The sequence below is a fragment of the Gastrolobium bilobum genome, unplaced genomic scaffold (genome assembly GCF_033153095.1).
Source record: "Gastrolobium bilobum isolate Gb01-03AN ecotype WA unplaced genomic scaffold, APGP_CSIRO_Gbil_v1 utg3205, whole genome shotgun sequence".
In the NCBI taxonomy this organism is placed as follows: Eukaryota; Viridiplantae; Streptophyta; class Magnoliopsida; order Fabales; family Fabaceae; genus Gastrolobium; species Gastrolobium bilobum.
The window spans coordinates 195,095-221,536 of record NW_026899186.1 but is presented as its reverse complement, the minus strand read 5'-3'; the positions used below and the strand labels follow the sequence as shown (position 1 = coordinate 221,536).

Sequence of the window (26,442 nt, the reverse complement as noted above, 5' to 3'; positions counted from 1 at the left end):
GGTTCTTTACATAGTATCAGAGTCTCGGTGTCACGAGTTCGATCCTCACCGCCCCCATTTAATTAATAATTAATCAAGTCTTGTGAAGTTTCTCAGCACAGGTAAGTGAACCTGTGCATTGTCCACCCTTCAAATCCATTAGACTTTCGTGTGAGGGGGCGTGTTAGATATATATAAAACCATTAATATAACTTCATCCATCAGCTTAAGCTTTTGGTTGAATTGATTCTTTAGAAAGAGAAAATTTGAAAAGAAGAAAGGGATATAAATAAGATGAAATTTTATCTTTTTTGGAAAAGGATCACAAAATAGTAACATAGTCCTGCAGCACAATACAAAAATCCTTAGGTGGCATTTTAAAATATAATTGGTAGTTATCCTCCTTTGATTAAATGAAATTTATAATAATTACAAACATTTTTCTTTTAAGTTGTTGCAAAAGTTTGCCTTTCCCAACTCCTTCTGATCATATCAATCAAGCTTAGTTTCTTTTACACTCTTATTGCAATTTGGTCCCCTCCAGTAGAGTAGAGATAATTGCTCCTCATCTTTCTCATGCTTGTCTTAATTGCCTAACTTGCATTGCTCTGGTTGATAGGTTGTTGGGCGTGGGGTAATTCCTAAGGTTGGCTTCCAAGTAACTTCTCATAATTTTTTTGCAGATATGAAAACAAGGACATAACTGTTGCAGTTGCACAATTTTGCTCAAAATGGAAATGAAATGTTCGTTCAGTGGCCATTCTCGTGAATCTTATAACTACACATTTATTGAACCCATTATTGCTTTATCCCATTGCAATCTCTAGAAACTCAATTTTTTTATTTTTTCTACAGGCCCTGGCCGGCACCGTGGGCAGATAACAGGGTGCAACTTTGGCTATTAGGATCATTCATACATGTTTTGGTTTATTTGCTTACACTTTTGACTCTTCTAACTTTGAATGGGTCCATTTTTTTTTCATTCATTTACATATATAAATATGGTTATATATAGTTCTGCGGCATTATAATGTACACTTGGAGACAAGTTGATATTACTAAGAAAAATTCATGAATTACATTTTCTAAGTAACCGCGAGCAATGCCAATGAGTACGTGTTTCCCAATGACAAGAACAAGTCACATTTTTAAAAATAACATTATCACAGTAACGCGTATGTAGTGTGTACGAGAGATACCATAATTAAATTTTTTTACCAAAAGCAAATTAATTACCTTTGTTAAAAAAAAAACACATAATCAAAGTAAACCTACAATTTCCACAATTATTAATTAAGCTGAAATGTGTGATTATGAATAGTATTAATTGTTTGCACTTTTTTGGAACCACATTTATTGTTAGTTGAACTTTAGACTCGTAAACCCTCAATAATTTTTGTCCTAAACTAACGCATATTTCCACAAACATTGCACTCATATGTTATGCTGTGAAAAAATTTAGGTATGAAGCAGTTGCTGTTCTGGTAGTTGTGTTTTTTATAGTTTGTTGAAAATATAAAATGTGATTGATTGCCATTTAAAACGCATTGGTCCAAATTCAACAAAATTCGGGCAAACGGTGTCTATACTTATAAATAAGACAATTTCCAAAAACAAAAACGAACTGAATTATTTGTAGAAATTCCTAGCTTTTTAGCAATCAACAGAAATATACAAATATTATTATTTATCTTCAATATTTTTAAATCAGAATCTTAACAAACTTTCATAATTTATCTCTTCTCTTAAAATTCTAATAAGTAGAATAAAGATAGAAAAGACATACACAATATTCTATTTCTAAATGGGATAGGATCTTTGACACCGGTGTCAAATTTAAAGTTTGACACTTCATCTGAGAGTCGTTAGATCAAGAAAGATCAATGGTATCACATGTTTACAAATCAGAGTCGTAGATCTTTTTTGATCTAACGGCTCTCAGATGAGGTGTCAAACTTTAAATTTGTCACCGGTGTCGAAGGGATCTTATCCCTTTCTAAATATATTTATTAAAATTAAGGTGGGACCAACAGACCCTCTGTGCTTGAAAGTGGAAAGTGAGAGAGGACCGAGCACGAATCTTTTGGTGGCCTCTTCCCGCCGGAGACAGACAGTGACAAATTTTGTACAAAGGTTGTGGGGGTCCATTCTGGCCTCTTCAAATTTGATTTATTTATTGTTTCTACATTTTATATTGTCCTATGATATATTAATATTGTTTTGAAACAAAAACAATAAGATTATAATAATGATTATAGACATGAAAATAAGGAAATGCAAGAGGTGTAACATAAATCATATGAACCCGGTTACGTATATATGGTATTTATAATAATTTTTTTATGTCTTTATGAGTTTTGTTAATGTCAAACTTGTTAATGAGTGAAGAAGAAGAAAGGAGAAAGTGGTTTGGTTTCCCAAAAAGCTTTGGTGTTTAATAATGGACTCGTGACTTTCGTTCACTTGTCTTTGCTCATCTGTATCCGTTTCATTAACGAATCAAAACTCTCTTTTTCTTTCATTTGTAACCAAATCCACTCTTATTCACTTCACGCCTTAGATCTCTCTCTCCTCTCTCTCCGTCTGTCTTACACTACACATCACAAAGTCGCAATCTGTGTCATTGCTCTTACAAAGGTTGGATTTTTCTCTCTTTTTTGTTGGAATTTATTTTCATGTTTTGTTGTTTTTAATCCTCTGTTCCGGGGCTTGTTCCATCTATGTTTTCTTTTTTTTTTTGTGGGTGTGTTATATATGTATGGGTAGCAAAACTGAGGTACTTGAAAGTTGGAAATGCTAAAGCTTCTGACTTTTGCCAATCTTGTTCTTACTAGTTTAATTGTTGAAGCATTTCAATTCCTGGGTAATTCTGTCTTTGCCCTTCATCGTTTCTTTATTTTTTATTTTTTATTTTTGACAAATTTCATCACTATCCAACTTTTTATGCATTTTTGTTACTATGATGGTTTGTTGGTTTCTCTTCCATTTATTGATGATTTGGACTAGAAGTGTGTTTTAGGCCGCAGTTCCCAAGTTCCATGCTTTATTGTATTGCAAATGGTTGCAAGTATGTGGGAGTTTTTTCACTTGTCACTCACTCTCACTTCTTCTCTGATTTTATTCCTAATTCAACAGAGCTCAGATGGGGTATGTAGTTTATTTTGTACTTATGTTTCAGATTTTACTTTTTATCATGCAGTGGAGGAGCTTAAAGAAGAGCAAACTTTGTTGCTTTGACTAGTTTCAGTTTGTGTGTTGGCAAACAAAATGACTATTGATATGCCACCATCCGTGGCCCAAAGTGTGAGGACAAACAGATCTTCCTTTAGCTCTAGCAACGGCTATGAGGATACTCCAGTGCACAGCTCTGCTGCTGTTACCAATGGTGTTGACTATGACAGTGATGGCTCCAATTTCGCACCACCGTGAGTATCTTCCTTTTCTTTTGAACATATATTGGAATTTTTAATATAACGATTTACATTCTGTTGTTTAATAACTTCTATTATTTGGTAAAAAGGAAATGAGCATGTTATGATTTGGGATGTTGGCAAATGTTGATCCCTGAAATACAAGAGGAAGGCAAAATTTCTGAATCACATTAGCAAATTTTACTTATTAAGCCTATTAATTTTCTTTTTATTTAAGTTGGACCACTAGGAAAGCTTTTGTCCTGTTTTGCTATATACTCAAGCTTAATTCATGCATTCTTTTCTTATGGACAACGATCAACCATGATGTTTACAACTTTTTTTTTCTGATTCCCCCCTTGACCTGATTAGCTAGTTGATGACAAAACCATAATGAGTTTTCTGTTTGCCCATTTGCAATCTTCTTCAATTTTTAATTTTGTAATTTTGTTTATTACAGCACACCAACAAATCTATCAATGGCTATTCCAGCGGAACTTGCCGGAGCTGTACCCTTGATTGATAGATTCCAGGTGGGGAGATGGGGAGATATATACTTTAATCTAGCTATAAATATAAATTTCTTGAATAATATTGCTTATCTATTAATTTTGTGTCTGAATGATCTTTGTCTGACTAAGTTCCTTCCTGCAATCAACGGTAGTTTTTAATTTATTGCTTTATATGCATGATCATTTGTTATCACTGAGTTTTTCTTAATGTCATTTGTTCTAGGTGGAAGGGTTTTTAAAATTGATGCAAAAACAAATTCAATCTGCTGGGAAACGTGGGTTTTTTTCTAAAAGATCTGTAGGCCCCCAAGTTCGAGAGAAATTTACATTTGAGGATATGCTTTGTTTCCAAAAGGTAATCAAATATCAAATTTTCCATAATAAGTAGTTAAATTTTTGTAAAACACATGAAAAGCTAACTCTCAAGTTCCTGCAGGATCCAATACCAACGTCATTGCTTAAGCTGAATGGCGATTTGGCCAGCCGAGCATCAAAATTATTCCAAATAATTTTGAAATATATGGGAATTGATTCATCTGATCGTGTAACTCCAATAAACTTGGATGAACGAGTTGAGCTTGTGAGTAAACTATACAAGCAAAGTTTGAAGCACTCGGAACTCCGAGATGAACTATTTGTCCAGATATCAAAACAAACGAGAAATAATCCTGAGAAGTATGCAATTTTTTTTAGTATTGAGTGTTTTTTCCTGGCCTTTGTTCATTGAAGCTATATATTCTGTGGTTTGTACATTAGTGGTTAATACATTTCTTGTCTCAAAAACAGGGAATACTTGATTAAAGCATGGGAGCTAATGTATTTATGTGCATCATTCATGCCTCCTAGTAAAGACATTGGAGGATATTTGTCAGAATATGTTCATAATGTGGCACATAGCGTGACTACTGATCCTGAGATTCGAGCCCGTGCATTAAACACGTTAAATGCTTTGAAGCACTCTGTCAAGGCTGGTCCTAGGCATATTATACCTGGGCCTAAGGAGATTGAAGCTCTGTTGACTGGAAGAAAGCTTACAACTATAGTTTTTTTCCTCGATGAAACATTTGAAGAAATTACATATGACATGTCAACGACAGTTGCTGATGCTGTTGAGGTTCTTTGAAATATTCATCTGTTTTTATCTCCAATATCTGATAGAAATATGCATAGAGTATATGGAAGTGTGAGAAAATTGAAGTAGGTGAAATAAACAAGACTTTTACTAAACTAGGAATGACTTGAATGAAAGTAATTAGGAAAGGTTAGAGAAAAATTTAGTCTTTTGACTGATTCTACTTAATCTAATTATGGAATTGTATGTGCATCCAATTTCATGTTGGTCCCAGATAAACTCAAAAGGGGTGAATTGAGTTTATTGAAAAAAATTGAATTTAAAAAAACACAACTGCGATAAAATAAAGAGTAAAGGGAAGAAGTGACACAGTTATTTTAACGTGCAAAAAACTCCAACCGGAGGAAAAAAAACTCATGACCCTATTCTACCCTTACACCCTTATCGATCAATTTGGATACTCTATCTAATTTGGAGACAAATCCACTATCGATCAATTCAAAGTACAAGAATAGACCCTATTCTACCCTTATACAAGAATTAACCCAAAACTTTACCCAAGGTTTCCGGAGCCCTACCCTTAGAATTCTCACGAAGTCTAATCAAAGACTCTCCGAAGTCAAACGACTCCTGTCTTTTTTCGCACTGAACAAAGACCGACTTATTTTTAAGCCACGACCTTTTCCAAAGTCAAGAAGAAAATCCAATTTAAAATTAGTTACCTTACCACTTCTAAATAATAAGCAAATAGGTACAAATAAAACCTAAGCGGTGGACTCAATGAATCTGCTCATGCCTTTTTCTATTGAAAGCTCACACTTTTTTTAAATTAGCTTTCCAAATATTGACTTTACAAAAATTAGATGAAATCAAATAATTTAAAAAGGAAATTAATCTCAAATCAATTTTTTCTTTTTCAAATCAAAAATCAAATCTTAAAAATATATTTGGATTAAAAATAAAACTTTTTAAATCTTCTAACCCAAGGCATGATCATGATTCACCTCATCCAACCATTACATGAAATCTAAGATTTTATTTTATTTTGCAACTTTGATTTTCACGATTTCATGACAAGTGTGTTGCATTCTCTTCATCATGATTCATCACAAATGAAGTCCTGCAACAACTTTTCAAAAACTAAACAAAACTAGATTTGTTATAATCAAAACTAGAGAAGGTGTGGGACCCAACATTTCATACTTTTTTGGGATTTAGGCTTGTAGTTGCTTTGTATCTAATACTAGAAAAATAAAATTGCAAGGCTTGAGTTGGCTACACGACAATATTTTTACTGTAATACTAGGGTTTAAAAAACTTGAAATTAACATAACTTTCAAATTTCACTAAGATGCTAGAAGAGCATGAGCAAAATATTTCAATTCTTTCTCCAAGCTTTATACGAAGGATTCAGCCCAGCAATTTAGTTTTTCAGTGGATGTTTCCTCTTTCCAGAGTGTTAACATTCAATGAGTTGCACAAAGATTTTTGCTAGTGGTTAATACTTGTAGGGCTTACCTGTATAAGATCTTCTTTGGGCTTGATACTTAATGCTAATAAATAACCTTTCTTCTCTTTCAACTGAGTAAACAACAATAAATTGTTGTGACAATCTTTGTGTCCTCTATGTGACTAAGTTGCTGTCAGGTTTGAGTGTGGCCCTAAAAATGTCAGTTTATTAGTCTTTTGGGAAAACTAGGTCTTGCAAATTCATGACCTCCTGCAGTGACTAGGTCTTGCAAATTCACGACCCCCTGCAGTGATTAAGATGTCATCTTTATGTTTTGTAGATAGAGTTGAAAAATGCAAATTTTAACTCGTCAAATAAGTTGGGAAATGTGCCTTCTTTTTTTGGATTATACAGTTCATAAAACTATTATGGTTTTATTTATGAATATTTGATTGATAGAATGATTTATTCAGCAATTGATGGAATGGGAACATTGCTTCTTATGCTACTAATAAGATGAAACTTCTGTTGACAGAATAACAGCAGTGTCCATTTAATTATGATTCGGCCTTAATTGCCCTACTGCTCTTCTGTCTTAGACATAGTCATTTTTCTATCATGGTGTTCATTAATTAACTTACATTTGCTTCAGGAACTTGCAGCTATCATTAAACTGTCAACATACTCTAGCTTTAGCCTGTTTGAATGCCGTAAAGTTGTTACTGGCTCCAAATCATCTGATTCTGGGAATGGCATGTCTTTTTACTCTCCTTGCTTGTTAATATCATTAAACTAGTTGAGATAAGTAGTCTAACCGTTCTTTTATTGTCACTCAGAGGAGTACATTGGGTTAGATGATAATAAACATATTGGGGATCTCCTGGCGGAATTTAAGGCAGTGAAAGATCGAAGTAAGGGAGAAGTTTTGCACTGTAAGCTGATATTCAAGAAAAAGTTATTTCGTGAATCAGATGAAGCTGTAACAGATCCAATGTTTTTGCAATTGTCCTATGTACAAGTATGCCTTTTTGTTTTTTTACTTTATGAATGAAATAAAAGCATATTTAGTTTTTGAATGAAACTGCAATTGCCATCAAGGTATTAATTTGTTGGTGGCTGGATGTGTTGTTACAGTTACAGCATGATTATATTTTGGGTAATTATCCTATTGGAAGGGATGATGCTTCTAAGCTTTCCGCATTGCAAATCTTGGCAGAGATTGGATATGTTAGAAGACCTGAATCATGCGCGTAAGCATCTTTCAATGAACTTCATCTTATTTTGAAGTATCTTCAATAGTGTTTAGAGCATCTTTTGATTGATGTTCTTGTGAGTGAATTTCACATTTTCTAATCTCTTGTGACTTCAAATGACTGAGATTTTTGTATTTATCAGTGACTGGAATTCATTTCTGGAGCGATTTCTGCCTAGACAAATTGCAATGACACGTGCGAAGCGGGAATGGGAGTTGGACATTATTTCTTGCTATCATTCACTGGTATGAGACTGGGATACTTTCTTAAAGAGACTAGATCCATCTGCTTATTTTTCTTTAACCTTCAATCACTGATAAGTATGAGAAATTTCTTCTTTTTGTAGTTTGTGTTATTGGTTTTATTTCAAACCCTTCATTGCACATCTAACATTAGTCATTTTCCACTTATGTATCTATTTTAATTACGGAATTCGATATTTGTTTCTAGTATACTTATTACATTTGATGAAATATACTGCTGAATTTCTTTCTTCTCTGATATAAAATGATGTTTCCTTTTCAGGAGCATATGATGAAAGATGACGCAAGACAGCAATTTCTGCATATGTTGAGAACACTTCCTTATGGGTATTCTGTTTTCTTCAATGTTCGCAAGATTGATGATCCTATTGGACTTCTACCTGGACGAATAATATTGGGAATTAACAAGAGAGGGGTAAGACTGAAAAAATGATTAAATTATAATATTATAAGGTTTAAAACTTTCATTAAATTATTATCAATTGTCCACAGATTCATTTTTTCCGTCCAGTTCCCAAGGAATATATGCACTCGGCTGAGTTGAGAGACATAATGCAATTTGGAAGCAGCAATACTGCAGTATTTTTTAAAATGCGAGTTGCAGGTGTTCTTCACATATTCCAGTTTGAAACTAAGCAGGTATTATTAACACCTTCATTGACATTTTAATCTTCATATTCTTAAGTTGTTCCTTTGGACTTGATTAATGTCTTTGTCACTTTGGAATTATTTAATGTCATTGGCATCCTTCTTTGTAGGGAGAAGAAATTTGTGTAGCTCTTCAGACACACATAAATGATGTAATGCTGCGGCGCTATTCCAAAGCACGTTCCCCTGTGGTTGGTTCTTTGAATGAAGATATTTCTAATAATTTCAAGCCTCCTAATTTGGAATTATATGAGAAGCGTGTTCAAGATTTATCAAAAGTTGTTGAAGAGTCTCAAAGGAATGCTGATCAAGTAAGTCTAAGATTATAATTATGCTAGATTATGCTATGCAGGATGTACAACAAATACCAAACTGAACCATTAAACCTATAGGACTTTTTTTATTAGTTATTGCATAGTAAAAGAAACCTGTAGGGCTTATTTGCTTCCACCTGAAGAGTGAAGAATATTGCTTATCCTAATTTGGTTTTATAGACTAGAGAGCCCCAAGGCTCAAAATTATGCTTTGGTGCTAGTTTTCTTTTCATAGAGTAAGGAGACTTGTTCTTTCTAAAGTTATGTATAGACATGATATGTTAGATGCACGAATCTTTTGATATAAGCCTACTTAGATGTATCAATCAGTTGAATAAAAGAATTTTATTCCTTTACTTTTTAGTATACCTGGAGGGTGAGTCTTGGTGCAACTTGCCTTATGTCCGGGTAGTCACAGGTTCTAGTTTTGGAGAACGTCCCTCTGCTCACAGGGGTAAGGTTGTGTGCATCTGACCCTCCCTAACCCCTACCATGTCGCGAAGTAGGAACCTCATGCACTGGGCTACCCTTTTACTGTTAGGATGTATAATGCACATTTCTCAGTCAATTGTTATAAAATTTTGTATCTTGAATAGTTGCTGGAAGAATTGCATGAGAAGCAAAAACAAGAAGAGGAAATGCTACAAGAATTGGAGGACTTGAAAGAATCCTTGAAAGCGGATAAGCATCGTCTTGCGGAAGTTACAGATGACTGTGATAGGCTTAGATCATTATGCGATGAAAAAGATAAGGCACTTCAGGTAAAGTTTTTAATTCTTAATTGCATGTGATCAGTCTTATTTTTATCCTTTCATTATTGTCCCGTCTTAATAATTATGCAATCTACTAGGCTAAAATTCAAGAGAAAAGAAACATGGAAGCAAAAATGGCTGAGTTGAGTAATCTGGTGATAGAGAACACTATAAAAAAGGACCCAATTGGAGTAAATAACCAGGTAAGATACTTTTTGAAACAGGTTATTCACTTGTTCATTGCTTTCTGATTTATATAGTTTTTTTCAATATTGATGTATGAATTGTGGATTTTGCTGGTACCTAATAGGTGTTACAAAAACTTGAAGATGAGATAAAACTTTGTAAAGATGAGCTGCTTGTAGCTGAAGAGACTGTCAAAAGCTTGACAAATGAAAAGTTGATTTTGGAGCAGAAGCTATCTGTGCTTGAGAAGAAGAATGCTGAAGAGGTAAAATAGAATATTGAATCCTGGTATTTAAAATTAAAATATATAATTTTAAGATGATGCTTAATCAACATCATTTTGGTGGGGGTAATGCAGATTAGTTCTCTTCAACGGAAACTAGAGCAAGAACGCAAAGCTCTGAACTATAAAGTGTATAACCTTGAAAATGAACTGGATGCGTTTAGACAACAATTAGTTGTGGCTGAGTCTAAACTTACAGTCAAGGACTCGGAATTGGCTGCATTGAAGAGCAATATAAAAGAACTAGAAGAATTGAGAGAAACGAAAGAGGTTTTGATCCCCATGTTATTTATTTTCAGTGCTTCTGTTGTATAATAACAAATAGAGGTCTCAACATGCTATGTATATTCACTTTATTTGTGTTAATTTTAAAAAAAAAATTTAAAATTTAGATTTGCTTTATGTAGGACATTGATAGAAAGAACGAACAAGCAGCTTCGATATTGAAGATGCAAGGGGCTCAACTAGCAGAAATGGAAATTCTTTATAAGGAAGAGCAGGTTCTAAGGAAGCGATATTTTAATACTATAGAAGGTGGTTGACAGAAAGTATCATAAAAGAGTTATTATGTCTATGTGAATGTGTGGATTTAAATATATAACTGACATTATAATGACATTGGAATTTGGTTATATATTTCAGATATGAAAGGCAAGATAAGAGTTTACTGTCGGCTAAGACCTCTTAGTGAAAAAGAGATTGCTGACAAAGAAAGAGATGCTCTTACTACTGTAGATGAGTTTACGGTTGAGCATCCATGGAAAGATGATAAAACAAAACAGCACATATATGATCGTGTGTTTGATGGTGATGCCACTCAAGAAGATGTATTTGAGGATACAAGGGCAAGTCTTAGTATAACAACTTAAAAGATCACTTTAGATAATAGATACATTGAAATATATTTAATATTTTCTTACACTCATTACTAATGTTTTTGTTGTGGTCATTTACAATGCAGTACTTGGTGCAATCTGCTGTAGATGGTTATAATGTCTGCATATTTGCTTATGGTCAAACTGGCTCTGGAAAGACATTTACAATCTATGGATCTGAAAACAATCCTGGCCTTACTCTACGTGCTACTGCTGAACTTTTTAGAATTTTAAGGAGAGATAGTAACAAGTTTTCTTTTTCCTTGAAGGTAACAATTGCAAAATGGGGATTAATAAAAATTTCTCTTTGCATTTTAAAAATTTGTTGTCATTAAATCTACTTAATATACATATAATTATTTTGTACGTTTTAAAAATTATCAATGATGCAGGCATACATGTTGGAATTATATCAAGATACACTCGTAGATCTACTGTTACCTAAGAATGCAAAGCGTTTAAAATTGGAAATTAAGAAGGATTCAAAGGTAATCATTCTATTTTATGGTTTGTAAATTTCCATTTCTAGGTATTTTGTTTCTTAAATGCAAATAATTTAAAATTGGATATGTATAAAGATTTAAGCTGTTTCCGAAATTGTGGACTTACAAAATTTCTTATTTTCATGGACTGCTCTCCCAATTGCAATTTATTTTACTCTTATGTCAGGGAATGGTAAATGTGGAAAATGTAACAATTGTATCAATTTCTACTATGGAGGAACTGAATAGCATAATACAGAGGGGATCTGAACGACGACATACATCAGAGACACAAATGAATGAAGAAAGCTCAAGATCTCATCTTATACTATCAATTGTAGTTGAAAGTACCAATCTTCAAAGTCAATCAGCTGCAAGGGGAAAGGTATTATCTATGCGTTACTTGTCCTTTACCTTTGAATGACAGTGTATCATATCCCTTTATTGTGTAACAATTTGAAAATGATGATTTTATAAACTCCAAGCATTGTGGATGTTTACTTATTTTGTGTTGGATTTATCATACAGCTGAGTTTTGTGGATCTTGCTGGTTCAGAAAGAGTAAAAAAGTCAGGCTCCGCGGGTAATCAACTCAAAGAAGCTCAAAGTATCAACAAATCATTATCAGCACTGGGAGATGTTATTAGTGCTTTGTCTTCTGGTGGCCAACACATACCTTACAGAAATCACAAGTTAACAATGTTGATGAGTGATTCTCTTGGGGGTAATGCCAAAACTCTCATGTTCGTGAATGTATCTCCTATAGAATCAAGCTTGGATGAGACGCACAACTCTCTCATGTATGTTCGTTGTTATCTTTTTTCTGAACCTTAAAAAAATATGTTTGACTTTTGAATCTTTAATAGTTTCTTTCTCTTTCCCTTTAATATTTTAATGTTAATTCAGGTATGCATCACGAGTGAGATCAATTGTGAATGATCCAAGCAAAAATGTTTCTTCAAAAGAGATAGCTAGACTGAAGAAATTAGTTGCGTATTGGAAGGAACAAGCAGGTAAGAGAGGGGAGGCTGAAGATTTAGAAGAAATTCAAGAAGACCGACCAACCAAAGACAAGACTGATGGTCGTCATTCTATGTAGTAACTCTAGGCTAATAGGATCTCACAATTGTAATTTTTTTTAGAGGGGTGCTAGCTGTATAGTTTGAATAATGTATATATTTTAAATCTTTCACTCATACTCGTATAAATATATATTTATGCTACCTAAATATAATATTTGTTAAAAAATATTATTATAGTGATGACATGCCAAAAAAGCAAATAAATAAAAGCACTGATATAAGAAAAAACTATAACAAAAAAGAAAACTATCGATGACATGCCATTTTGTAATCATAATAAGGAAAAATAAATCTTCCTGAGAAGTGAGAAGAACCAATATCCAAAGTCCACTTTGAGAAGAAGCGAACAAAGACACGTCAGCAGCAGTTTATTTAATTAGCAATTTATTAAAAAGTGATTAATCTCATTTTATTTTCCTTAATAATGATAATATGGTATTTCCAAAACAGACGAGTTGCGGACAGAAGACGTTTCGCTATGGAATTTCCGGTCATAGAAAAATGGGGGGACAAAAAAAAACAGGTTTCCCTTTTCCATGTATTTTGATTCATTGAAAGGATTTGGGGATTGAATATGTCTTCTCATATTAACAACAACAACGTAAACGCAACAAACAATGTTTGTTGAAGTATGCAAGAACGGACCCACCCTTATATTCTCCGCTTGTCGTTTACACTTTACAGTTAAGGACAGACAATTTGGCTTCAAAGGCAATTAATAAAGATAGGATTTAATATTTCTCCTCTTACTTTCGTATAAAATTTTTGCAACAACACATTGAAAATTAAAATTTACATGCGGATCCTAGCTTTTACAATCTACATGCGGCTTCTATTTTTTTTTTAATGTCAGGATTCGTGTAAATATATTTGATGCAAAAAATTTCATTTGCTATTATTGCAGAAATGATGAACCCACGAAGATATTGACCTCTTAAGTAACGTATTAAAATCATTATATTTTTCTATTAATATCAATTAAAATAATAAATAATATAATTGAATTATAAAAGAAAGATTTAATATTTTTCATATTATAAAGGCTTTAATGTTTCTATAGTGACTTATTTATATTTACTCCTAAAATAATATCGTTTTAGATTGAAAATTAAAAAATTATAATGAGAACGATTATTATAATCTTAAAATAAATTTTAATTATAAAAATATCTTAATTTCTATTTCAAAACAAAGTTATTTTGAATTCAATGTAATGTAGATAATTTATCTTGGTTGACGACAGAAAAAACGAACACATTATCAAAACATAAAAATATGTGGATTCATATAAGTTCACAACGAGAAAAGAGAAAAAAAGAAAAAGAAAATACAAATCTCACGCAGACATATATATATATATATATATATATATATATATATATATATATATATCATATGAAATAAATTTATTGTGAATAGGTGTCTCGCTGCACCATATAAGTTGAAGTGCGTTTTTTATTGCTTTACCTCTCACGCTCATATCCACAAGAACAAAAAAGAATAGAAAATGGAGGAGACCATTCCAGTGATTGATCTTGTGAAGATTTCAGACCAAGTGGAGTGTAACAAGCTAAGAGAGGCATGTGAAAAATGGGGTTGTTTCAGGATCATTAACCACTCTATTCCTGTTACCCTCATGGCGGAGATGAAGGTGGTTATTGGAGCTCTGCTTGACCTTCCTATGGAGATCAAGAAGCGCAACAAAGATGTCATTGCTGGCAGTGGTTACATGGCACCAAGTGCAGTCAATCCTCTTTATGAGGCCTTGGGGCTCTATGACTTGGGTTCCTCACAAGCTGTGCAGGACTTCTGCTCTCAATTGGATGCCACACCTCATCAGAGGTTTGATTACTCTCTAGATCTCTCTCTTCTCTTTTTTGGAATTATTTTGTGGTTAAATTTAATTGACAATTAATTTTCGTGATCCCCCCTCCCCCAAAAAAAAGTTAGAAGGGGGTAGAAAAGTAGAGCTCAAGTTGCTGTTTTTATATTCATGTGGTTGTTAGATCCATAATACATGTTGTACTTGCATTTGAGTTTGATCACTTCAACTTGATGTGACATCGTACAAATTAAATCTAACTAGAAAGGGGTATTAAAAAAAAAAATCTTTCTATGATGGATTAGATTAAAATTGATCTTATTTACTGCATACAGTTTTGATATTTAGCACAGTTTACAGTTTTTATTTTGTTCCCACTTGCGGACAACTTGAATCATTGGCTTTTTTCTTTTCTTAGTTGAGTGTGAACGGTTGATTTTGTTTGCTTCCCAGGCAAATAATGGAGGCATATGGCCATGCAATTTATGATTTGGCAGTAAATATAGGAGAAAAGATGGCTCAATCTCTGGGCATAGTGGGTGCTGATTTCAAGGAATGGCCATGCCAATTTAGAATTAACAAATATAACTTCACCCCAGAAGCTGTAGGGTCCTCTGGAGTTCAATTGCACACAGATTCAGGGTTCCTAACCATTCTTCAAGATGATGAAAATGTTGGTGGTCTTGAAGTGATGGACAGTTCTGGTTCATTTGTGGCAGTCCCTCCTTTATCAGGGTCTCTCCTTGCCAATCTTGGAGATATTGCTCGTGTAAGTATATATAGCAATCAATAATTCTAATAACTAATTCAACCTAACAGCTTGCCTTATATTAATACTTTTATATTATTTTTATGTACTAGTAATTATATAAAAAAATCAATTCAACCCAAAAGCTTAAATTGTTGGATAAAGTTACATTAATAGTTTTATATATTTTTAATATACCCCCTCACAAGAGAACCATTAAATTTGAAAGGTGAATAATGCATCATTTTCAGTCTATCTGTACTAAGAAATTCTATAAAGAAAATAGTGACGGCGAGAATTGAATCTGGACACCAAGGCTCTGATTAAGTTTTTGAGTTGAATTGGTTCTTTACAAATCATTTTCATTTGAACTAAAGACTTAAATTTGGATAATAAAAAAATCTCCTTACCGTATTTGTAAACTATGTGCATGCCCTTGGAATATAAATTCATATGCAGGTATGGAGCAATGGAAGATTTTGCAATGTGAAGCACCGTGTACAATGCAAGGAAGCAACCACCCGTCTTTCAATTGCTACATTTATGTTAGCACCGAGGAACCGAAATGTTGAGGCACCATCAGAGGTGGTGGACCACGATCACCCACGTCTATATCACCCTTTTGTTTATGAAGATTATAGGAAGCTCAGAGTCTCCAACAAGATGCATGCTGGTGAAGCCCTTGAGCTAGTTCGCTTGACCTAGTGATAGGAGCTAGGAAGGTCACATTGCCAAGGAAATTTATAGGTCCATGTTTTTGTTTGCCAATTAATTAAGCAATTAAGTAGAAAGAGAGGGTAATGGTTATATTGTAAGTGATAAGAAACTCTTAAGGATACTAAAAAAAAAACTAACTCCATGTTAGTAGACCTCTTATAGTCATATTTATTTTTACATGGAGTTAATTCATATGGAGAAGGTTATATTTATAAATTTTTTGTTTATAAACTACACTAAGTATGACCGGTCATATTTCAATGACCGGTCATACTTAGTATAATTTGTAAAAAAAGTTTGTAAAGAGGCCCTTCTCCAATTTATATATGGATCTTTATTATGTACTCAATCGACACTGCTATATTAAAGATTACAATATGTTTTGTGAATTGTCTTATTTTTTGAGTTTCCTCAAGGTATCTCCCAATCGACAGCCGAAAACTAATTTTTTCGAAGCGTAGAGATTATCGAAGTAGATTTTGCCTCTACTAATAAAGTATTTTCCATACACACAGTCAAAGATCAAACCCCTGTCATTGTGAATTGTCTTAATTATAGTAAAAAAATAAAAAAAATTTAATGAGTATTTAAATATTAGGTTTAAGTGCACGTGAATTTCAACACTCAACTTTAACTTATCTTTTTTCAGGCGCTCACTACGACTTGCAACTTTCTTTATCATAAGAAAATGATGCAATAGCCCCATACCACTCATTTCATACCTTTTCATCATGTATTCTTTAAATTCTTCAATCATTCTTTGATTATTACCAGTAAAGACCAAATCGTCAACATACGAAGCAATCACAAGAATATTCATACCTTGATTCTTCACATACAAATTTGGTTCACTCGTGCTTTTTTTGAATCCATTGTTGGTGAAGTAGCTATCAATTTGACCTTGCTTTATTTTTCTGAACATACCCGTCTGCATTATGCTTCACTTTGTAAACACATTTGACACCAATGACTTCTCTATTTTTTTAACTATCAACAATGTCCCAAGTCTTATTCTTTTCAATGACTTCTATCTCTTCTTTCATTGCTTTTCTCCAATCTTCTTCTTTCATGACTTCTTCAAAATTTTCTGGTTCAACAAGGCATAAGTTGCATCTTGCATAAATATCACTCAATGATCTCATTTTAATTGGAGTTGAACTAGGTGATGAAGAGCTTGAACTAGGCAAACTTGGTTGTACTTCTGGACTAATTGCATCTTCTCCATCTTCATTTTCCATTAGCTTTTGTTGAAAAATAATCTTGGATTCTGGCACCAGATAGTATAGCCCATCGTGCTCCTTAACACCCCCAATTGTCTTCCCAGTGGCGAGATCCTGAAAAACACAGTGAGTAAGAAAAAAGGTTAAAATGCAATTCAAATATCTAGTAATTTTATGGACAGAAAGAAGATTTGTAGAGAGTTTGGGAACATGAAGAGTATTTTAGAGATGTAAGGAAAGCTTTAAGGATATGTTACCAGAACCCGCAACTAATGTATATGAGCCATCAACTACAGATATTGTATGGGTGTCAACAGTAGGGTTATAAAAGGAAAAAGAGTAAGCACAACAAGCCATATGATCAGTAGCACCAGAATCAATAATCCAAGAATGTTTTAAATTAGTACATGAACTAAGAAAAGAATGAGAAGTGAAGATCATACCATTCATAGCCAAAGCACTAATACTAGATGGCTTACTCAGAGAATAAAGCATGGTCTGAATCCACTCTAACTCATCTCAGCGAATAGAAATAAATTCCAAAGATGCACCATTGGAATTCGTCTTAATGCTAAAATTACCCTGAAGGTATCCGGAAAGTCCAAATTGAGGCAGAATTCTCAGATTTGCCAAAAGAAACCAAAAAGGGCCAAAAAGACTATAACTTGAGGCAAAAAATCACACAAACGCACAATCAAATGATGTCGGATAAAATTAACAAGCACAGATTTAGAAAAAGCAAGAAAAGGAGAGCATAACCGAAGTGGGCGTCACACACAAGGGAATTATGGCGCGTGAGAGTAGAGGTGACAATATGGGTTGAATTTGACTCGTCAACCCGCCAAAATAGGGTGGGTCGGGTTATGCATCTCAACCCACTAACTCGCCCCACTTAGTTATGGGTCAAAATGAGTTGGCGGTGGGTCGAGGCGGGTTTGCCCGCGAGTCATTTTTTTTATACTATTAGGTAGTATTTTATTTGTCACCTAACTTTTGTGATATAACTTTTTTGTATCTTAATACTCCCCTAGAAAAAATAAAGAAGAATTTTTTTTTTTTATGACAAAAGACTATCTATATATAGAGGCAAAAATAAGTTTCTAAAAAATATTTGACATAATATTAGCTTATATTTAGGCTTGAGATTGGAAAAAAACTAAGAGAAATGTGAAATAAAAATAATTAACATTATATAAATTAATAAAATATAATTTATTTATTTAATTTTTAGGCGGGTCGACCTGCCAATAGGGGTGAAACTGGGTCGAGCCGGCCTACAGGGGCCTACGACTCGGCCTACGTCAGGCCAGACCAGACCTAGTATATTTCATAAAATATGCCGGGTTTAGGCTTTGAAAAAGTGTAACACCCCGTTCTAGAACCGGTTTGTTAACATCGCATTATGATATTAAGCGCAGTTACAATCACATTGGCTCAATTAAAAATCCGGATAAATTTTTCTTTTTAAAACGACGCCGAATTTAAAATATCCAATTGCGTGATCATAACCATATTACCTTGCGGAATCAGATAAACCAAGCTTAACATCATGTTCTTATTCCATTTTTAAACCATTAATTTACTTCTTGTTTATTTCACAACTTCTACTATATTGTAGATTTCTTCGTTAGCTACGCGTGGGTTCAAACCGCGCTCAAATCGGAGCACTGTAGCCCAAGTTATGGGTTTTCTAAGAAACGAGCGCGTGAATCCTGCCGATCCCGGCGCGACCGGCGCCAGATGTGGCGCGGCGGGCGCCAGCGAAACAGAAGCTCCCGATCGAAATGGCGCTGGAGGCGCCAAGGTTGGCGCCAGGTGCGCCAGCTGGTGATCCCAGCGCGATTTGCGCCAACGCCGGCGTGATTTGCGCTACGAAACAGAAGCTTTCGAGCAAAATGGCGTGATGTGCGCCAAGGTTGGCGCCAGGTGCGCCAAAGCTCTGAAGGTTTCACCAATTCTTAGTATTTTACCTCTAACTAGAGTTGTACTTGCCCAATTCACACAATATTGGTCTCTATGGAAAGCTAAGAAAAATATCTACAACTTCCATACATACACCACGGTCCAAATCTATCATATAAATTCCTCTCCATAATTGGTTCTTAGTTCTTGCATAATACAAACACATCTAAAGGGACATACATGCCCTTTTCCTCATGGCTTGTACTAAAATTTGGGCAGCATAATCCTTGTTTTCTCAACAATTCCCGGTTTAGAACTAGGTACCTAATATGATTTCTCAGTCCAACCAATTCAATAACTCAATACATAAAAGCATGCATATATTGAATTTCAAGTAGGCATCATTTACAGTACATATTCATTACAAATCATGGAACTTAGCTTACAAAACACTATGATCATTCCCTTGGCTCCCATCAAGAAAAGAAATGACCAAAGGCATGAGCATAGGCTAAGTCCATTCCAATATACAAATCATAAATCTATCATTGCCTATTAATTACAATTCTATACATGTGAGCTACAAAACAACATGTATAATCTCAAAAATTGCAACACTTCATGCATATGCTAATCCAGATATGGCCACTTGCCACTGGTGGCTCCTGCAGCATCCTTACCTGAAAGGGGGGTCCCCACAACACGGGGTGAGATATACGAATATATCCAGTAAACCAGGGGTCCTTGGAGCATCTCTCCACCCCACAGTTCCATATCAGTGTAATAGCAATAACAATAATAATGCAGTAAATACATATCCATGCAAAGTGCAATAACATCTCCAGGAGAAATCCCTCGAGCTCTCAAGCTGTCCGAAGGAAACTCAGATGCAAATAGTCCTACTGGCCAGCTAACTACCAAGTATGATTTACGCATCGTCATGCCACATACCAACATAGGGAAACACCATCCTATGCCACACCAAATGCATACACATACGTATAACAAAGCATTACACTATTTTATTGCATTTATATACACTATAATCACCACTACCCTTTCAGGGCTTGGTGGAACAATCAAGGGAATTACACCCAAGGTCCGAAGGCTTACCTCAAAGCTTCCGTTCAACCTTTGTTCACCACCAACGGTTCAGCAACCAATCAACTTTCAACTACTCAATTCAAAACACAACACAAGTATGAGCTTACCTATTCCAAGGAGCTAGTCAAGCTCCATAGTTTGCTCCAATGGTTGATCACTCACGGTTGGTCCAAATGTCTCAATCCTAGACATCACAAGGATCCAATCATCAATCAACCAAGCCAACCCATTGATCATAATTGCAAGAAAACTCTTCAACAAGCATGATAATCTTGCAATATACCAAGTATAGTCATTTAACTAACTAGGCTCATTTTCACCGATTAAATGACATTCCTAGCATTTTCCATAACATGCTCTAAGCTCCATTCTTCCTAGAACATAGCTAATTTAACAACATTTCATCAAAACCCCAATTTACTATTCATTGAACCCTAACTCATGCAATTTTTCATGAAAATAAGGTTCAAGGGGTAGAATCTTACCACCAATGGTTGCACAACCAAGGATTGATGGCTCCTCAAGCTTCAATGGAGGTTGAAGCCCTCAAAACCCCAATTTTCACCAAAGGGCCGAATTTTTGAGAGTCAAAATCTCTCTCCACAATGCTCCCCACTCAAAACTAAGCTTAGATTATGAAAGAGGGCGAGATTCTAAGCGATTTAGGCTTTTGAATCACCCAAAACGGTCAAGGTTTGATCTCTCTCTCTCTTCCTCCCTTCCTTCTCCCTCCTTTCTCCTTCTTTTCTTCTCTTCTGGCGTCGACGGGGGATGGGGGAAAATGGGTTCTTTTTGGCTTTTAGTCACTTAACATAGGTTAAGTGGCTTTAAGCGGGTATTGGTTCGTCTATCTATTCAACTCCAATAATTACCAAACTTTACCCAAAAGTCTGGAATATTATTCTAGGAATATTACTATTTTTATTTTTATATTTTGGGTACTTTTGCCAGTACCCATTTATACCCCTTAATTTTCACTGAGTACACTTTTTAACTCCAAAGTGACTCAGATTCATTTAATTAAGCATTATACTTAATTTCACTCAGTAAAACATGCTTAATTAATTAATTACACTTGATTTACTAATTAATTAAGATGGGCTATTATAAAAAGTTTATTTAATAAAAAGGCTGTAGGCTCGCATTCACAAGGCCTGGCCTATAAGCCTACAGGCCGGCCTATATTGTACTATTTATTTTAAATAAAATAAAATATAATAAGTATGCCTTGAAGAAAAATAAAAGATATAAATGTAATCAATTGCAATTATTTATAACTTAATTATATTTTAAAATAGAAATATGACTTTATTTCTTATGTATGAGGAACCAACATCTCAGGATGTTAGATTGTATATATGAATATATTAAAAGGTTTTTGAGAGAGATTATACTTACTACAAGCATCATGATGTGTTTGTTGGATTCATGTAGTTATTTTAATTTACATGGTATGGGTTTATTTGTTGGATCTGATGAAATATATGTAATTTAGTTTGAGCATTTTTCTTTTGAAAGTGACTTAAATACAGATTGTATGAGTTTTGTTGTGATTCATGATTCTATTTAGACGTTGAAATTATGATTTTTGGTTTAGCAATAGAATTTGAGTATTTTATAAAGTTTCTTCATAGTTCTGTTTGGAAGTTAAAAATTAACAGGCTAACGGGTTAGGCCAGGCCATTTGTTTTTTTTAATAAACGAGTCAAATCAGGCTAACAATTAGACTCGTACTAGGCTTGGGCCAAGCCAAATTGAAATTTTTTGGCGTAGGATTGGGCTTTTCGGGGCAAAGCTTGGCCCAGCCCAGTTCACCCCTACCTGCCAACCCACCATAAAACGTGATGAGTTGGGCTTTTTAACCCATATTCAAGAGGCGGGGCGCGGCAGGCCAACCCGTTTTTGGCGAGTTGGCGACGGGTCGGGGCGGGCCGACCATTTTGCCACCTCTACGTGAGAGTGCGTGGGAGGTCTGTCGGAGTTGGGCTTTTCACGACGAGGTTGTCCAGCGGTTGCGATCCTATCTGTGGTTGGTCGAAGTTCAAAAGCTCACTGGAACAGTGTTTTGCGGAGATGAATAGGGGCACAAACATTGTTTTTGGGCTGTTTGGGTCGTATGAATAGTGTCTTGGGGCTGTTTTGTGACTGGGAAATGTCCATAAATTGATAGATTTGGGAAAAAGAAGTCTAACGATGGTCCTCTCAGTCCAAAAGTTTTTGGGTGGCGACGAGAGGCAAACAAATAGGGTTCCACTCCAACGGTGACAGTCGTAGAAGTAGAGCACTCAAAATCGAGAACTCTGATATCAACTTGAAAAGGGAATGGATAATATTATATTGAAAATTATATATACAACTGTACAAAAGGTTCTCTATTTAAAGATAATGAATGACCAAATGTGCTAAGCCCAAAGAAGATTCTATAATAAATTAATAATACAACTATTATGTACAACAACCACCATAGACACACATAACTCTTGAGAAACTTAAAAGAAACAAAACTTAACATTAAAGCTAAAATACTAAAACAGCCTTGGCACTTAAACTAAATTAAATTGACACATTGCTGTAACATAAAGGCGGGTGCTGAGTAGACCAGAGAGTTGCTATATGAGAATTCAACATGCAAAGAAGAAGATAGTGTATTAGTGGTAATGGGCAGTGGCTTAGCAGCAAAAAATATTAGCTCGTGCCAAAAAATTTAGCCTTTATTATCACTTCATCTGTTTTGCATAGCTGTCAAGTTTTAGCCTCTACTCATGCCAAATTCTAACAAGTTTGAAAACTAGCTGGTGCCTTGACACGAGCTAGCCCCAATGTGGTTCCACCACTGGTAATGGATGTGTATTGAGAAGTGGTTGTTCCTGATATGTCAATTGCAACGCTTTCTAGATCCATAGCTGGCCACACAAAAGATGGTTTGAATGGTGGCACATGAGGCACATTCACTGACCCAGATATGATTTGAACAATGTTTTGCATTTTTGGTCTCTCACATGCAATAGGATGAGAGCATGCAAGTCCTAATTTCAATATCCTCTCTGCCTCTTCAACCACATAGTCATTCCCAAGTCTAGGGTCATTCCCAAGTCTAGGGTCCACTGCCTCTAGTATCCTTCCTTCACGATGCAAGTGCCACACCCAATCCACCAAAAACTGATACCCCTCAATCTTTGTCCATGGCTTTTGACCACACACAACCTCTAGTAGGACAGCCCCGAATCCATAAACATCTGACTCACGTGTGGCCTTGCCTGTGTGAAAGCATTCTGGTGCTATGTATCCCATGGTGCCATGCACTCCTTCCAACTCTGCGTATGATGTTCTCTCATTCTCCAATGCACGTGCCAAACCAAAGTCACCTAAACGTGCATTGAAGTCTGAGTCCAGCATGATGTTGCTTGCTTTAAGGTCTCTGTGAACCACTTTCTGATCATACTCGTTATGTAGGTAATTCAATGCAGAAGCCACCCCTGATATGATCTTGTATCTTAGATGCCAACCCAGTGGGGTAGTGCTTGTCCCTTCCTCACAGAAAATGTGTTTGTCCAAGCTTCCATTAGGCATGTAATCATACACTAAGAGCAATACCCCGTTTTTATGGCACCATCCTGCATATTAATTCCAAATTACTAAAGTCAATTGCCTAAATAAAAACATTGATATATATTATATGACGGAAATGGCAGATAAAACTATTGACATTGGCCACATTTTAGTTTTATATTATACAAGCTGGCAATGCCTTTAAGTCCAAGGAAAGCTGAATCGGTATGTGCATTTGAAGATAATGACTTCGGCTTTTTATCATACTAAAATTACAAAGACTTAGGGAAACACGGGCCGGCCGAATGGTTGTGACTGTGACCTCAACTAGAAAAATAATAAACTTCGTTGACAATGCAATAAGATTATGTTGGAAATTCAAATTAAAAAAAAGAAGATTACGCAGGGAAGTTTTTGCCTTAGTCTAGGATAAGGGGGACAAAGGAAGCTTCAACGAATCATCTTTCACTACGGGGCCAAAAGGGCTGAAAAAGTTCTCTAATGGAAGCGCAATTAATATTCACCAAGGACAGAAGGAATAAAAGATCACTTTCAAAGCATGATTCGGGCCAAATATCACGAGCAAGGCCTTCTAAAAGAAGTTCTCTATTTAGCTATTATTCATTTATCCTAAATCCTAACTCCTAACTCCTGACCCTAATTTCTTCTTTTGTGCACTGCTGCTTCTCAGTTCTCATCCTAAGAGCACCAATTCATTTGTCGAAAATTCTAATTAGAAAGAAAAAAAATTTAGGCCATATTGTCACCCAAATTTGTTGGTTTCATATGATTTTATTGGTTTCATATTATTTTTATAAATAAAACATAATTGGTAGGCCTAAAAGGCATACAAGTCATGTTAGGTTTATTATTTTTTAACAGTAAGTTAAACCTGACTTATAAACTAAATCTTTAATAGGTTAATAAACTAGATAGGCTCAACATATTTTACGTAAACTTGGCCATGAAAGCTAAAGTCTGAGCGAACCTAACTATTTACACCCATCTGTAGACACCATCAACTATAGGTGGTCAAAATTTTCGCCCCACAGAATTTCATCAATAATGGCCTCCTAACTAATCCAACATATTGGTGTCAATTAATGTCAGATCTAAACTCGAATTTAAAAAGCGGTACACGAAAGTGTAAGAATTTCTGCCAAATCGAACATAAACGAAACAAAACTGTTGATAGAGCACGTGAGTGGAAGTAATTAAATCAGGAAGGAAAACTATGTTCATTATAAGAATTAAAAAAGAACTGAATCATTATTCTTCAAGCAGTGGAAAGGGAAACTTTACCTAGTAACCGAACAAGGTGTTTATGACGGAGACGATTAATAATGGTGAGCTCAGCCAAGAAATCATCAGTGCTTTTCATCTTGTCCCTCGAGAACATCTTAACAGCCACTTCCAACTTCTCCTTCAACAGTGTTCCTCTATAAACAACACCATACCCACCTTCTCCAAGTTTGAGCCTTTCATCAAAATTGTTTGTTGCTTTCTTCAATTCCTGGAACCTAAACTCTCTTGGTGTTCCCGGAAGGCTCTTGAGGGTCCCAACAATATGAGAATCAGAGTCACTTTCCCTTCTTTTCCTGCTTACATAATAATAAACCAACACAACAACACCAACCACAACAAGAATCACCAGAGGCGCCCCAACCCCCAAACCAATCTTCAACAAGTTCCCATCTTTACTCTTATGAGGAAAAACCTCAATAGATATATTCCATCTAAGAACACAGTTCAACTCATAGGTTGTCCCAGTTGAAGCAGAGAACCCAAAATACGACCACTGATTCACCAAACTTTTGAGATCAAGAGCCGAACTCAACACAGGCTTCGTTGGTTTCGCTACAATGGGAGCGTTCTTATCATCCTGCGCCGCCATGTACACATCAATCACCTTCCGTACACCGTCGTACTCCACCCACAGCGCGTAGAACTTAGGAACGTTGGGAGCGATCTGAAACCCAAACGGAGACAGCGGAACACTAACTTTGTGACGAACGCTGTTGATGTCGAGTCCGATGTGGTTGTTGTCGGGGTCAAAGTCCTGTTTCACGGTGTCCAATTCGACGGCGACGAATTGGTTTGTGACGTTACCGTCGGTGGTGGCGTTGGTGAGACCAAGATACTGACCGTAACTGTTGAGAGGGATCGAAAGAGAAGGTGAAATAACGAAGGCGAGACCTTCACCTGGGGTAGCGTTGTTGACGGGAAACACGTTGACGAGGTAGGAGGTGTTGAAGGAAGCTAGTTTTCCGTTGAAGTCACCGTTGTCGTCGTCCCAGAGCTGGAACCGCTCGTTGAAGAGGACTCTGCCGGAGTTGTTGGTCAGATTGACGTTGTTGCTGTCCGGCGTGACTTGGAGGGCGCCGGCGCCGAGGTTGTTGATCGTTGCAGAGGCTATAGTGTTGAACATGTTAGAGTTAGAGGAGTTGAAGTAACCAAAGACGTGATTTTCTATTTTGAGAATCTGGGCTTGTCTTGTCGCCTCCGGGAACAGCAGCAGAATGCTAATGACGGCGGTGAAGTATCGCCGTGGAGACATGTCAGGCTTGTGGTGGCTGCATTGGAACTGAAGCATAGCTAGCTAGCAATATTTGAATAATCAATAATCAATAGCTAGCTAGCTTCCTTCTTTACGTTTGCTAATTTTCTTGGAACCTTCCATCTTTGAACTCAATATTCATAATCAACTTTTATTTTATTTTGCATTCCATAAAAAAAAATATTTTTTTTATAATGTATGATGACGACGTTTTTAATTGAAGTGGTTATATAATAATCTAATCTGCACAGTTTTGTGATCT

At 35.4% G+C, this 26,442-nt stretch overlaps 3 protein-coding genes across 4 annotated transcripts; 2 read left to right on the top strand and 1 right to left on the bottom strand.

The window, feature by feature from the left end:
• Window positions 1-2,802: 2,802 nt before the first annotated feature.
• LOC133288061 (kinesin-like protein KIN-14E) lies at window positions 2,803-12,631 on the top strand. The gene is made up of 24 exons (XM_061485758.1): window positions 2,803-2,842; window positions 3,179-3,404; window positions 3,850-3,922; window positions 4,125-4,256; window positions 4,338-4,576; window positions 4,688-5,015; window positions 7,076-7,175; window positions 7,260-7,441; window positions 7,558-7,673; window positions 7,819-7,921; window positions 8,202-8,354; window positions 8,432-8,578; window positions 8,698-8,898; window positions 9,498-9,662; window positions 9,752-9,856; window positions 9,964-10,104; window positions 10,198-10,392; window positions 10,530-10,656; window positions 10,765-10,967; window positions 11,084-11,266; window positions 11,390-11,485; window positions 11,667-11,864; window positions 12,008-12,279; window positions 12,386-12,631. The coding sequence occupies exons 2-24, from the start codon at window positions 3,247-3,249 to the stop codon at window positions 12,576-12,578; spliced, it is 3,810 nt and encodes a 1,269-aa protein (XP_061341742.1). The 5' UTR covers window positions 2,803-2,842; window positions 3,179-3,246; the 3' UTR covers window positions 12,579-12,631.
• Window positions 12,632-13,434: 803 nt separating this feature from the next.
• On the top strand, window positions 13,435-16,203 carry LOC133288073 (2-oxoglutarate-dependent dioxygenase DAO-like). 2 transcript variants are annotated; one of them, XM_061485771.1, is made up of 4 exons: window positions 13,435-13,452; window positions 14,066-14,403; window positions 14,837-15,152; window positions 15,591-16,203. In XM_061485771.1, the coding sequence occupies exons 1-4, from the start codon at window positions 13,435-13,437 to the stop codon at window positions 15,834-15,836; spliced, it is 918 nt and encodes a 305-aa protein (XP_061341755.1). In that variant the 3' UTR covers window positions 15,837-16,203. The 2 variants fall into 2 exon arrangements, with proteins under 2 accessions (XP_061341755.1, XP_061341756.1); XM_061485772.1 differs by lacking the exon at window positions 13,435-13,452 and having other exon boundaries at window positions 14,007-14,403.
• Window positions 16,204-22,613: 6,410 nt separating this feature from the next.
• LOC133288052 (probable L-type lectin-domain containing receptor kinase S.5) lies at window positions 22,614-26,180 on the bottom strand. Its single transcript, XM_061485748.1, has 2 exons — window positions 24,926-26,180; window positions 22,614-23,688 (listed from the first exon to the last, which is right to left on the bottom strand). The coding sequence occupies exons 1-2, from the start codon at window positions 26,178-26,180 to the stop codon at window positions 22,847-22,849; spliced, it is 2,097 nt and encodes a 698-aa protein (XP_061341732.1). The 3' UTR covers window positions 22,614-22,846.
• Window positions 26,181-26,442: the final 262 nt, after the last annotated feature.

Bases quoted from the DNA above. Each gene is read 5' to 3' on its own strand.
- LOC133288061 (XM_061485758.1), top strand. From the start codon at position 3,247: ATGACTATTGATATGCCACCATCCGTGGCCCAAAGTGTGAGGACAAAC. The intron at 8,579-8,697 runs GTATTATTAACA...CCTTCTTTGTAG, and splicing joins TCCAGTTTGAAACTAAGCAG to GGAGAAGAAATTTGTGTAGC. The intron at 11,267-11,389 runs GTAACAATTGCA...TCAATGATGCAG, and splicing joins AGTTTTCTTTTTCCTTGAAG to GCATACATGTTGGAATTATA.
- LOC133288073 (XM_061485771.1), top strand. The intron at 14,404-14,836 runs GTTTGATTACTC...TTTGCTTCCCAG, and splicing joins GATGCCACACCTCATCAGAG to GCAAATAATGGAGGCATATG. The intron at 15,153-15,590 runs GTAAGTATATAT...ATTCATATGCAG, and splicing joins ATCTTGGAGATATTGCTCGT to GTATGGAGCAATGGAAGATT.
- LOC133288052 (XM_061485748.1), bottom strand. From the start codon at position 26,180: ATGTCTCCACGGCGATACTTCACCGCCGTCATTAGCATTCTGCTGCTG. The intron at 23,689-24,925 runs GTAAAGTTTCCC...ATTAATATGCAG, and splicing joins ACACCTTGTTCGGTTACTAG to GATGGTGCCATAAAAACGGG.